Below are 14,337 nucleotides of genomic sequence, written 5' to 3' on the forward strand. Positions count from 1 at the left end.
ATAGCATAGTGTGAGAAAACATTCACACTGTCTCTCCCAGATATCACTGCAGTATCAGGGACATGATCCCCTGCTGGCTTCCCACCTGTGCAAACAGTCCTCTTAATGCATGGCTGCAGATCAATTCCCCTTTTTAATAGGCAAAACAGCCACAAAAATCAATCATTCATTCCAAAATGGAGATATTTCAAGAAATAATCTGATTTTCCAAGAGGAGAAAACTGATATCTGTCCATAAAGACAATACTGTAGCTACAGCCATCAGTCACTTTGTTTAGCTTCTCATAAGATAAAGGGGAAAGCTTGCATTACTCTGCCTGTTTCCTTGTTTCTGGTCATTCTACTAAAGCAATGCCTAAGCAGCTATAGGAAGATGATTAGTGTTTCTCATCAGATGTGAGAGTGATCGATCTTCTCATTAAACTGTAAACAAGAAAGATAAAAGGCAAATTTCTAAATCATTTTTCCAAATCATTTCATAATTCCAAAGGATAATCATTTAAGGCAGCCATTTGATTGCCTCCAGCTCCTTCAAGTTCCAATGATATTTGCAGTACCTATACAATATTTGATAAAATGACTTTATTCCCCCAAAACTTGGCCCATTTAAGATGTGATACACTTTGATTTTAGTGCCTTGTTTCAAAAATGTTTAAATCTGCTTAAATTACTTGATGATGATGAAATATCAGAATATAACTTCAAAGATAAAATGTTTAAGTATCAGTGAACATGGTTGTAGAATTATGAGTTGGCAGACAGGCTAATATATTTCAATCCCCCACTTCACTCCACCTGAGTGTATTTTTGGTCAGGGTTGCCATTTGTCAAGTATCACACTGCACCAAATTGGCTATAAATGGCTGAAATAGTTGCTGAAATGTGAATGAAAAGATAAAAGCATTTCAGTATCTCATATCTTTGCCATTATTTAGCAGACAGAGCCCCAGGTGCAGACTCAGATGTGTCTGCTGGGAAGATGCTAATGTTTTCAAAATGTTCCAGCTGTTTGTACTTAAATGCAATACACTACAGTCTGAGGACGACTATCTGTTAGGCTCCATTAACTTAACGTTATTCAATGAAAAGAAATGAATAATGAAATTGGTTCTCAAGCTCAGTATTTTATGAAATAAGCCAATGTACTAATGGACTTCTGATTGTTAACAGTGAAAAACTTGATTTTAAAATTTTCTTTGGTGTCCACAGTGCATATAGCAGTCTTAACATGATGTAAATTGACACACAATGAGGCACATCCCCTGCACAAGGCAGCCTCAAGTTTCTCTAAAAAGATTTAATGGACTGAGAGAACAACATACTTTTAACTATGGAAAGTGTGTTTTTCATTTAGCAACCTACAATCAACTTTGTCTCGCTGCACATTCCTGGTCCCGTCTCCACAGTAACAGCACTCAAGCAAAGACTATTTGGAATCACGTGCCACTTTGCTGCCCAGTTTTTATCTAAAACATATAGGCTGAGCAGAAAATTAGGGACAGAGGAGAAAGGCTCCTCATCTTTGTCTAACTATAACTGATGACAGGAGGCTGACCATCAACAAATAAAACCCTAAATTGTTTCACTGCAGTTAAGAGTAAGTATACTTTAACGGGAAATGTGTGGGAAAAGGATGGAATGAATGGCATTTTTTATTTCTTTCTTCCTTTATATTTTTGGAAATGAAAAAGAGGATTTTTCCATTATGCATCAAACCATTTCATTTGCTTTCATAAAGAGCGTGTTCACAGGACACCCTGCAAACAGCTCCGAGTGAAAGGGCAATGCATACATTATCCAACAAGAAAAGGGCAATGCATACATTATACAATCAGCATCTGGGTCTCATCTAGGCTGAACACATTCCACTCTGGCCACTTTGTATACCAGATAGTTGAGACATAACTATAAACACAGGCCTTTCTAGCTCCACACCACTAAACTGACAGCAATACTGCTTTGAGTGACTCTTTACAGTACCACACTGGGTGGCACAGATTATTCTGTGACCTACTAGTTCATATTAGGTCCAGGATTGGGTGACATTGCCTCACACTGAAGGTACATGGAAGGAACAGTGTACCTTACCTTACCTACCTGTGCTGTTGGTTAATTTAGGGTCCACTTCCTGATTTGCACAACTTGCCTTACTCATTCCTAACTTTGGGACATAAACGGTTACTCATTGGCAATAAAAACTCCCTCGCCTTTAGCATGCCTTTTTATTTTCCCCGGTGTAAGGTGTGTCATGTTCAGCATCAGCCAAGTGTTGCTTGAGGCATGGAGACTTGCTTAGGTAGATCAAGATAAGAATTGTTTTCCTGCAATTTGTCTGAACTTGCCATGGAAGCTGACCTCAGATGGGTTGATGTGGTCTTCACCTTAATACTACTGCAACTGTTGGTGGTATTTTGTTGAATTATTTTGCTGACCTTACCCTTTTAAATGCACAAGAGTCTTAGGATTTAAGTTGCGGGCCCTGGACAAGGATAAAATCTGCACTACGTTTTTCACTAGTTATGGACTGTTACACTGGTGGGTAGTATAATAATCTTTGTTAATATTTCTCAAAAGAAAGATAAGATTACATTGCTGTGTTTGTGCTGAATTCTTTGGTTAATGTGTTAAAATTAAACACTTTTATAAGCTTTTAGTGCATCTGGGTTCAGTTTCATTACTCAGAGCCATCGTGTCCTTATCTGTCAAAAATCTCTGAACTATTAGCAGATTTTGTGATTCAAGTGAGGCATGGTAAATTTGGTCTGCGTGGGAAGGGGCCCAGAGAAGAATTTTGCACCAGTGGCCACAGCACTTTTAATAACACAGAGAATATCTGGGCAAATAGTTATCATGGACTCCCTGAGCAGTCTGACTGAAAAGGAGCCATATCTGGAGACAAGGACACTGAAGTTTGTTTTTTTTTTTTTTTACTTGAAATCCATGTCGGTGAGGGCAGAGTGGCACTCAATGAACAACAAAAGTGGACCACTACTTAAAGACTATATCTCACCGTATATCTTGCATAGTTCATTCTTTATTCTGTGCAGATTTATTAGTTCCACCTGCTCCATGAGAATCACTGGTTGTTGTCAAACATCTGTGACCACAGAGTAGGAAACCTTCCACACCAACAGATTGTTACCCACAAAATGGCATTGTCGTTTCAGTGTCATTGCAGGATAATGATTTATACTGTGTTGTGAGCACAAACAAAAACTCGGCAACACAGATTCACTATGCAATTGAATTTGGTACTCTTAAAGAACACATCTGCAAGGGTTTAGGATTACATATATCAAAACATGAAAAGACTTGAGCAGTCCTCCCTCGCTCCTTCCAGCTCTGGAAAACAAATTCCATAACTGAAGGTGTGTGGCTCCTGGCATCTTTCCTCCTACCACTTTTTCATTTGTTTTCTAATTTTAAATCATTTTAAAACATTCTGGTTAAGATTCACAGTGTGCAGCTGCAGCACTGAATATACAGTAGGGTGTGCACCCGTGCTTATATTTTAGTTTTAGAAGCATAATATTCTAAATGCATATGGTAGCCTAACAAACCACACCCGTCGTCTAGTGAAATCATAGGAGGGGCATTACCACCTTGGCTGTATTTAGTTGTCTACTGACCTCAGATGTAATCCATAATAACAGGACCCAACCCAGGGCAATCCTATCATTGTACCTCCTGATAATCACTTAATATAGGCCTCTGGGATTAAGTAGAAGATCAGACCAGACTCCCTACACTACACAGGATTTTGAGTTAAGACATAGGTGCCAGTTGCTGCCCTGCGTGTGGAACCATCAAATACTGTAATGCTACACTCCATCTTAAATCGTCACTGTTCCTTGCAAACGTCAACCTGCATTAACAAACACCTTTTGCACATAAACAGAATAAATTCTGATATAAAAGGAGCATAGACCAGCATTTGAAATTCTTGCATGAAGGCAATCAAGTATTACACTTCCCAGCGTCTCTTATCTTAAAGTCTTATTGCTAATCAAATGTGCAAGCACTATGACTGAAACAATCACCCCCATCAACACTCATCTGATTTACCACACAGAGGTTTGTATTTCCAAAACTGGATCCCTGTGGAGGCTAGGGTTAGGGTTAAGAGCTAACCCTAACCCTAAGCCTCTGTCGTATACCGTTTCTTTCTTTCTTTCTTCCCCCCCCCCCTTTTTTTTCCCCACATCAAACTTAAAAATATAAGCCACTTTTGTACACATGTACAGCAGACTTCCATCTTTTTATAAACCTTTGAGGTTAGATGTACTTGGTGAAATCCATTTATGATGCATTCAGTTTCATTAAATCACTGAGGCCTTTAAAATGTATAGCACAGGCAGAATTTTTACTTTGGATTGGGGAATGTGGTTACCAAATTTTAAAACAAGAGGGCAGCAGGCCAAGTCTAAAACATCCAAATCAGGTGAATGCTGGGTTTTTGGTTAGGAACTCCTGGAATTCCAGACGGCTTATTTTGGGCTAATTTCAGTCAGCTGTTGAAATAATTCTGTGCAGCCGAGTGAGTATTAACATATTTTCAACAGGCATACATAAGGAACCCAAAAGCAAATCTTTGCCGTCAGTGCAATATTACAAATATGCTGTTACAAAAACCATGTTTTAAACACCATTAGAATATCATATCCCTAGGTCAAACAGCTTGGACTATTTTCCAAATTTAATCTGTTTTAGAAGAGGCGCGTGTATTTACACTGGGGAGGAAGAGGAAAATCATTCTCAATCTTCTTAGTGCCACAATAACTACTCAAGAATGTCCACAAAGGTCTGAGGGACAGCTGGTCCATCTGTTCCTGCCGTCAATTCTCTCAAAGAAGAAAAATGACTGGAATCGGGAACCTTAGCCTCTGTCTGCTGGATAAGACTCCCTTACCTCTTTGTTACAGAGTGACGTGATAAAATAAACTATAGCTATGTAAAAGTTTCCTCATTAAAAATCACTACACTGATACACATCTAATGAAGAAACTAAACACAAAGCTTCACATAGTTGTATGGCAATTGTGAGAAGAGAGACTCACCGGTTTCCTCGTCGATGGTAAATATCCCCAGGCCAGATCCATCTCTTATGGAGTATCGAACCTCCCCATCTCTTCCGTTGTCTTCATCTTCGGCTGTAACAGACATCACTGAGGTCCCAATAAGTGCATCCTCTTTTATAAATCCCTTTTCCACAAATGATCGGAACAAAGGCCTGTATAGGTTTTCATTCACATCCACCACATCGACTTCAATGAAGCAGGTTGATGACAAGGATATGGGCTTCCCTTTGTCTTTAGCCTTGGCTGTCAGGTTGTACACCTGCTTTGCCTCGTAGTCTAGGTTCTGCACAATCCGCACAGCACCGCTGAGTTTGTCCACTTCAAAATTACCGTCTCCGTTATCGATAAGGCTGTATCGTACCTGACTGGAGGGTCCAATGTCGGGGTCGTGGGCCTCCAGCCACATAATTACAGTACCAATAGGAAGGTCTTCCCTCACTTTCACACGGTAATTGGGGGGGACAAATTTCGGTGGATTATCATTCACATCTTCCAAGATGATCCTAAGTGGCACAGTGGACACCAGCTGTGGCTCATTCACTGACTGGTCACGTGCTGCGATTTTTAAGGTGTAAACTGGATGGAGCTCACGATCCAGCGGCTTTGTCACAGTCACAACACCAGTCTCCTCATTTATCGTAAATTGATCTGTGCCTCCCAAAATTGAATACCGGACAACTCCATTATCTCCTTGATCTTTGTCTGTCGAATCCACCTGGATAATTTCTGTCCCGACAGGTGTACTTTCACTTATTTCAACTGAATAAGAGTCTTGCAAAAACTGAGGACTATTATCATTGGCATCAAGGATTTTAACGTCCAGGAGGCGCGAGGAGGATTTCTGCGGTATGCCGAGGTCATAAACTGTAATGTTGAGGGTATAATGGTCTGTTGTTTCCCTGTCAAGGGGAGAATAAACCAGCAGCCAGCCAGTTTCCATTTCTACTATGAAGCGGCTTTCTGTGTCTCCCCCCGAGATAACATAAACTAGTTTTCCATTAAAGCCACTATCTGGGTCTGTTGCGCTTAAATGGACAATCCGGGCTCCAACAGGTAGGTCCTCTTTAACTTCAATAACAGAGGGGAAAGACTCTGCGAACTGAGGGGTGTACCGGTTAACCGAGTGAATGTCCATAAAGTTGTCGTCTGGCTCGGGCTGAGTGTGGATTTTGCTGCCATGAAGTAGTTTTTCAGCTAACATAGTAGCAACACCAGTTTCAATGCACTTTAGCTGGACAGGCTTCCGTGCCGTGATGACAGTGATGTTCATGAACATGGGCTGAGTCTCATGTTCGCCGTCGGTTGCGATGATTTTTAAACTATGAGAAGACACTTTAGCTGCCTCTCCCTCACTCAGGGAGTGCTTCACTGAGAGCATGCCAGAGTTTGGGTTAAGTTCAAACAGATCCAGATCGTTCCCAGCTTTAATATGGTACCTTACAAGTTGCAGTTCATCGGCATCTATGGCAGACACTGTTGTTATCTGCTCTCCTGCGCCATGGTCTCTTGGCACAGTCACTTCACAGTCCACATTTTCAAACAGGGGCTTATTGTCATTCAGGTTATTTAATGTTATGGTGACTGATGCCTCAACCTCTCTTCTGAAAGGGGATCCCCAATCAGAAGCCCTGACTTTGAGATTGTAAATCCTGGGCATGAGCTCATAATCTAGGACCTCCGTGGTGCTGATGACACCAGAGAAGTAGTCGATGACAAACGGTTGAGGGCTCACATTGGTAATACTGTAGGTCACATAGCCATTCTCGCCCTTGTCTAGATCAGTGGCTTTTACGGTGACCACACTGGTCCCTGTGGCTACGTTCTCATCAACAATAGCCTTGTAAGATGTTTGCTGGAACTCGGGTGCATTGTTATTGACATCAATCATGTCAACAATCACTTTTGCTCCTGCTTTTTTGTCACTGGTTATCACATCTAGTTCAAATCGAGGAGCCGAATCAGCATTGATTGGTCCAGCAGTGGTGATTAAGCCAGTGTCTGGATTGATTGTAAATTTGTTCTTGTCAGATTTGTGTCTAAAAGCATACTTGAGCTGTGGATACTTTGGCACAGCTGTTACCATAGTGACAGGTGTATGAAGAGGCGAAAATTCACTCAAATTGACTCTGTAAACTGCCTTTTCAAATATAGGAGGACCCACTTTGAACTGTGCAGAAGTGACATGTACCAATTTAGCAGATGAAAACTGAGGTGGGCTGCCTTTGTCCTTGGCTTGCAAGGTGAGGTTATATCCAAAAGGCTGGCTGTCCCAGTCGACATCTTTGACGGCCTTTATCTTATACTCTTTGCTCCCAGGGCTGCTTCTTACAGCTTTGAACTGCTGAAGAGGATCACCAGCAACAATACTCAGTGAGGCAATTTCCCCATTCGGTCCCTGGTCATTGTCCTCCACTGTGACAATGGCAAAAGTAGGGTCATGGTCTGTATCAGAAGGAGCCAAAGTGACTGCGGTGATCACAGGTGCATGCTCATTGGCCTGCTCCACCCTCACTGTAAGTTTGGCCATGCTGCTGAAGCCACTGCTGCCATACAGCTTCATCCCTCTGTCCACTGCGAGGATCTCCAACTCATACAACTTGGTCTCAGAGTAGTCTAATTTGCCAGTCAATGTGACCACACCGCTGGTTGGATGAACTGCAAACATGTCCGTCCACTCTCTGAAGCTATAATAGTACTCTCCGTTCGTACCGATATCTGCATCAGTGGCCGTGACCTTGGCCACACTAGTGCGTATGGCCGTGTTCTCCGGCAGAGAGATGCTGTAGGATGTTGGTGAGAAGAGAGGCCTCAGATCGTTGGTGTCCAGTACCTGTACCTTAACTCTAGCGCGACACTCTAAATTGGTGCTCCGCTCTGAAGCTTTTACAGTCAGCACGTAGTGGTCTTTAACCTCCCGGTTCAGAATGGCAGTGCTGCCTCCTTTGGTCCTTATTCGCAAAAAACTGAAATCCCCCAACAGGTAGTCCTCAGCCTTGAATAAGTTCTCATTGTCTCCAGATATGATTTTATACCGTACCTCCCAGGCTGGATCTGAGATGTAGATCCCCATCTTGGTGTGACTCTCTAAATAAGTCTTAGCAGCAGAGTTCTCATATATGGTGGCATTGTAAACTGAGTGTGTAAATTGCATGGAGGCAGCCCTTGCCATCCTTTGGTTCGCTGTGCAGCCGCAGAGGAGCTGCAGGAGCAGCATAAGCAGTGAAAGTGAGTGCTTCCCCATTATCGTACTGTGATCGTCACACAACCACCTGAAAAGAAGCAAAATTATGACATGAGCTTCCATAACATGAACTTGCCATAATCACGCATGAAAATTAGTGATCAACTTTGATTACAACTGCAATAATGTAAAGAGCAAAAACCAACACAGTAAGACAAACCCAAACACCACAGACCTTACTCATTTCTTCAATGTGCATCTTCCCAGATTTGAAATTTCAGGACAGGTGATATTTGGGATGATAAGTGGTTTAATAGACTCCATGTGGAAAAGATGTGGCTGAGCAGCCAGCCAGGTGACAAGATATGAGCCTGCACAATGATATATACCGACTGTGTGCATTTCATAACAGCTGCAGCTCCTTTTATCCAAACATCATCTTAATTAGCTCACAGAGAGAACTGCTGTTATAAAAACATAAATCTTTCATTTCCTTGTTGCAAAACGCAAGAAGTAAAAAAAAATGAAAAGCTTTTCTAAGACAATGAATGGGGGAGGGCTCCTTTCTTTTTCTTCTTGCATGCAAGTGCAGCATTTAACATTCCTGATCAGCCACCATGGGTTTTAACAATATGATCACAACCACACACGGATTAAATTAACTAAAAAAAATATATAAAATAAGTTGTGACTGTGTACTTTTCCTGCCTGTCATACCAGCAGAGAGCGAAAACTGCCGAGTTTAAAAATCAAACACAAGGGTGTTCTTTGCAACCTCGTCGAGCTGCAATCATGGTTAAGGCCACAGGGGAGATGAGTAGGAAACTGCTTTAAAATTGCAGATTCATTCGTTTATAGCCGCTTTTACAACGTGTCTGGCTCTGCGTGGGAGTCCGCACAAAGACAAATTAAAAATTAAATAAAAAGGCAAGACGTTGCTGTTTCTGCGCAGGAGAGCTGTGTAGGAAAAACGCCACATTATTTACTTTTGGCGTGGCAGTTTTTTTTTTTTCCGAGGTTAATAAGTGACAAGCTGAAATCACCTTCAATAGGAAACTATCGCCTGCAGGTTCAAAAGAACCATCTGCCCGTGGAGGGCCACTGAAAAGAAAAGAAAAAGAAATCTAACTCAAAGTAAACATTTTATCTTATTTTCCACACATAAAAAAAGAAACTGTCGCACAAATGCAATATTCCTCTTCATCGTAAGACTTTTTTTTTTATGTAGGAGGAAAAAGTAAAATGTTTCCAAACGCTAACTTAGTTGCCTCCAGGCTGTCTCCCCATCCCCCATCTGAAGCCGTTCACTTCATCAGACGGCGGCAGCGGTTTGCTTTTTCCCTTTTTATTCTTAAAAAAGAGGAGTCGAAAAGGAGCAGATTCACTCCAGCACATTACAAACCAACACCTTTAGGATGTGGAACAGAGTATTGGAGTTTCAGTGTGCTCCAAAGAAAACGTCGCTTTGTTGAGGCTGAATTCTTCCTCTGCTGCTCACAATAGACGAGCTCAACTTTTTTTTTTTTTCTTTAACACGTTACACAGATGCCGAAGCTGACCGGTAATAAAGACAACAACAAACAAAAAAAGTCTGTCTAAACAAATGCGGAAACAGGAGAACTGACATACCTCTTCTATTGTTAATCTCATAGATTTGGAGGTTTTGCATGGAGTTTATTTAGTCCGAATCTCGGCATGGTAGAGCATGGGCTTCTCCCCTCTCCGTTAGTCCGACTGCCACCAGCAGGCAGGCAGCCTCTCTCTCCTCGGTGTTTCCCTTCCTCTCTCACCCTTGGAGCTGTCCCGGTATCTCTCCGCGCTGCGCACGTCCGGATCTACTTACCGGCTGGTCGGTTAAAACCACTCGGCTCTATGTGAACCGGACTGGGACACCGGTTTGCACTCACGGACCACACTAGGGCAGATAACTGTGTGTGCGCAAAATATTCAGCAAAAAAAGGCAGTGCTGAACTAAATCTCATTAATCTAGTAACCGCCACTTCACCTATAGCCTCAGGGCAGCCTTCTCTGTGTCATGGGCGCAGTCATACTGAAATCATTTGTGACTAACTTTCAAATTCGCCTGTTATATTATCTTGTTATTGCTTTGCTTATATTTGGGCAATCCAACTTTTTTTTTTCCTCAACATCTTCCAGTTCAAAATTTTTGCCTCATGTTTGCTTGTGATTTCCTTCTATAATTGAAATTGAAACGATCCCACAACACGGTGCTCTTGAAGTAAGGGCAAGTGGATATATATTTTTAAAGGTCGAAAACTTGTCCTATCCAAATCAGACCGACCTTAAGCAGATATGTACCTTTCCATCTGAAGCAGAGAGCAGTTAGGGGTTCTTTTTATGGGAAAAAAAAAAACCCCAATCATATACTGTATGTGTGTGCAAGTTGCGTTTCGCGTGACCCGCATGATATGAAGCAAAAGGGGCAGTTCAGGCCGTCAGTGATGGTGATAACTTAATATGTGCGAATGCAAATTTCCATTTTAAGCCACAATGCGCCCCAGAAATGCAGAGGGATGCAGAGGCAGGGTGACTTATGAGGAGGCGCTGATCCCGTCTGCTTCCTCAGCCCCAAAGCTGCACCACCTTCTCTCCACGGGAGCTCAGGAGTGTGGCTGCTATACGATTGATGGCGCTGTCTCCCTGCTCTTTCCCGGACTGCAGAGATCCGCCGGTGCGCCTACGGAAAGCCTGTGCCACTGCTGCAACCCGACAACTTGTCAACTTGCACTGCTCTTGCACATAAAAAGTGCGCTAAGTGTGCGTATTTTTGCGGGTTGGTTTGTTTGTTTTTGTTTTTTTGGCACACAGCGAACACTCACTTTTTGTTTTGTTTTTTTTTTGCTTTAAAAAGCCCCTCCGACTTGAACTCAAAGTTTTAAAGGTCATTTTCTAACCACCTTTACAAACAAAAACCAGCAGTCTTTGTCTTCCAATCTCGCCCAAAGCTTTACTCACCAGACCAGCTGAGTGATCGCCGCTCCAAACTTCTCCCCTTTGAAGGAATCTAGGAAATCTTTTGGTGAACGCTTTTTGCGAACATCTCGAAGATCTGACCAGAATTCCGTTGGCGTGAATCCGTCCGTGTATTCGTCCTCAGTGTGTTCCGGATCGGCTCAGAGCCTCGCAGTCATCACACATGGTGCTGCTGGTTGGACACGGTGGAGCTGTTGGGCTGCGCTTCGCCTCGCTCCTCTCCTCCACAGCGGCTCAGGTGCAGTTGCATGGTATTGTTGCTGCCTTCAGGTGATGTCGGGAAAAATCACAGTCCTCATACGCGCGTGCAGGAGAGAGAGAGAGGGGGGGGGGGGGGGGGGGGGGGGGGGAGAGGGGCTGAAAAATAAATCGCAAAAGTGGTGATTTACTTGTCTACAGTTCTCCTGTGCGGAAAAGTGACAGAGCTGCTGAGGGGGCGGGGAGAAAGGAAGTCACATCAACAACTAAACGAGAAAGTGGTGCATTTGATTTATTGCTTGTATGTTTTTGCCTTCAGGTGACTATTACAGAAATCCCTCAAAGTCTAAAGAATCCATTAACACGTGAATTGTAACCTAAGTTTGATTCAAATTATCTTTGTCAAGTTGATTATTTTTTGTATCCTAAAGCCATCAAAAAAATTTTTGTCACAGGGTCATTGTTTAAATAAAAGATTTATAGTAAGGACTTTCTATACTGTGGTGTGTGATGGCTTCAGAAAATACACAAAGCCTGGAAGTAGGAGCACATCAGGTCCCCTTAAAGGCAGCCAGGATCCAAGACCCTCAGTCTCAGAGCCAGTTCTGACGTCACATGTCCCTCCATAATGCTTTGCATTCACACAGCTCAGTGTCCTTCCTGCTATCTATTCTGTCCACAGACTTTCTTTTTTGTCGTTTTCTTTTCTTATGTCTTTTTTTATTTTTTTTATTTGCTCAACTCATTCGCGCCACCTTCTAGAAACCATCCTGTATTTTTATGAGTGGGCAGCAAATGCACTTGAAAATCAGAGAAGCAAGCACGTCTTCATTCAGCTCATTCCAACACGTGGTTAACAACTAAACTCGACACCGTGCTGTGAAGTGGCTGCCAAAAAATGCCACAGCAGACAGGGCTGCTGCAGCCGGCAGTCCAGCGTGAGAATCTCTGCCTAATGTCCATTCAGCACTGGCTCATTAAAGTCACATTTGCCCACAGGCTGAGTAAACGAACGAGACCAATGGGTTTGGCGTGTGTGTGTATGCGCAGGAGGGTGAGAAAGACTAAGCTCGTGTGTTAGAGAGCAAGTGTGCAGTGTTTCATCTGCCTCTCCCTTCTCTGTTGGTCTTTCCTCTATCTCGCTCACAGTTTTGTCTTAGACAATGTTCGGTATCTAGAGGAGCTTTTTTCGCTCTTAGCTGCTCCTCTGCTCTGCCTGTAAAGCTTAAATTGAATTCAGGTCAGGTGATGCCCTGGGCTGGTTCCACTGCTTTGATCTCACCAAGTGTTTGCAGTCCTGGCTGCTGGGGGTCAGGTCCCCGAGCCTTATAGACCTTATGGATGTGTAGTGTTTGCACTGGAGAACTCTTCCAGGCCCTTAAAAACAAGTTAAATCAACTGCAGCTAGAGTATAACACGAACTTGAAATTAGGAGGCACAGAAGAAACAGAGCTCGGCAGCAACTCACTACTTAATATGGAATTATGCTTCTCCAAACAGACACATCAACCAATGCAGAGAGAGGCTAACACCAACACGTCGCGTTGTGCAGTCCTGCAGTGTAAAAGTATCAACTATTCCTCCAAATTTCCACATAAATCTTTAAAAAACAATAAACAAATGTAAACTCGTCTGTGAAATGGTCATTTCTATGATAGTTATTCAAAAAGGTTCTTACAAGTTCTACTGTCAACATAGGTGCTTCTCCTTTCCCCCCGTTTACATGTACGTACAAAACTTCTTCTAAACATCTGTGCCCTAAAAGGAGTTTTGCAGGTGATTCATTTTTATTTAAATGCAGTTTGCACTTGGACAAAAGACAAAAAATTTAAAAAGCCTGTTTTGAAAAAAGACCCTCATGTGTAGACTAGAAAGTTAAACCACAATTTTTACTGTAATTACTATTATAAAACTTAGCTGAAATTTGTTGCCTCAAAACTCAAAAAAAGTTTTTACACTGTGTGTCAAGCAGATTCATTGTAAATTCATCCCCTCTAGGAATTTATAACAGAGATGAAAAAGAAGATTCTGCATAAAAGGATAAAAGCTAAAACCAAGCAAATGTATCCAGGCAAATCATACACACCTTGGACCATATGCAACCCAGAAAGCCCTGGTAGAAATGAATTTGAATTTCTGATATAACATTAATGTTGCTAATTTATGCAGGCTTGCACGATATCTCTGTGGTTGTAGGGGATTTCGTTGTTTGCACTTATCTTTCGCGAAAGCCTGCCGAGTGTTGAACCTAATTGATTACATTTCGTACGATACTCCTGAGGACTAACAGTTTGCTGGAGACTAATTTTCTTTCTTATGTCACTCTGACTTCAGTATGATAGCTCGATGACTGACCCCATTAGTCTTTGCATCCTGTGTGATACGACTGAACGAGAGATGCCACAATTCGGTGTTCACTCCAGATGCCTCCTTATGTTAGATGTGACAGAAAGCTACATATTTTCTCCCTTGTAGCGCATTACAGATGCAATTTCCTCTTAAAATCTGCAACAGATTGTCTTCATGTTGCTGAGAGATGTTTGGAACAGGCATGGACTAGTATGCTGAGTGAGCTACCCGCCCCTGTGACTAATGTCTTAAGCTGTAAGTTCCTCTGCAACTTGAAACTGGATAGAGATCTGGAAAAGATACAAATGATTTGTAGTGTGCCTGCAGCAACAGAGCACCCAGGTATCTGTTTCTCCCTCCAACCAATCTTGTGTAGAATCTGATTCCTCAAGCAGGGCTTACCTGGAAGTAAGATTAAAATAATTCAATATCACTCTGCCTGAAGTGTCTCCAAGTGAGGACATTGACCCTCTTTGAGCTGGTGTTAGTGACTCTCTGTAAAAAAACAAAAAACAAAAACAAAAACACGATATGTTA

The 14,337-nt window shown here is 42.3% G+C and overlaps 1 protein-coding gene across 2 annotated transcripts in view; it reads right to left on the reverse strand.

Moving 5' to 3' along the window:
• The window catches only part of fat1a (FAT atypical cadherin 1a), a 68,555-nt gene extending 58,547 nt beyond the window's left edge, over positions 1–10,008 (reverse strand). For both annotated transcript variants that reach the window (XM_029506285.1, XM_029506201.1), the window contains exons 1-2: positions 9,889–10,008; positions 5,058–8,347 (exon numbers count right to left, since the gene is read on the reverse strand). In XM_029506285.1, coding sequence (XP_029362145.1) covers positions 5,058–8,319 — 3,262 coding nt within the window. In that variant the 5' untranslated portion in view covers positions 8,320–8,347; positions 9,889–10,008. The remainder of the gene's footprint in view (positions 1–5,057; positions 8,348–9,888) is intronic.
• Positions 10,009–14,337: the final 4,329 nt, after the last annotated feature.

The sequence above is a fragment of the Echeneis naucrates genome, chromosome 1 (assembly GCF_900963305.1).
Source record: "Echeneis naucrates chromosome 1, fEcheNa1.1, whole genome shotgun sequence".
In the NCBI taxonomy this organism is placed as follows: Eukaryota; Metazoa; Chordata; class Actinopteri; order Carangiformes; family Echeneidae; genus Echeneis; species Echeneis naucrates.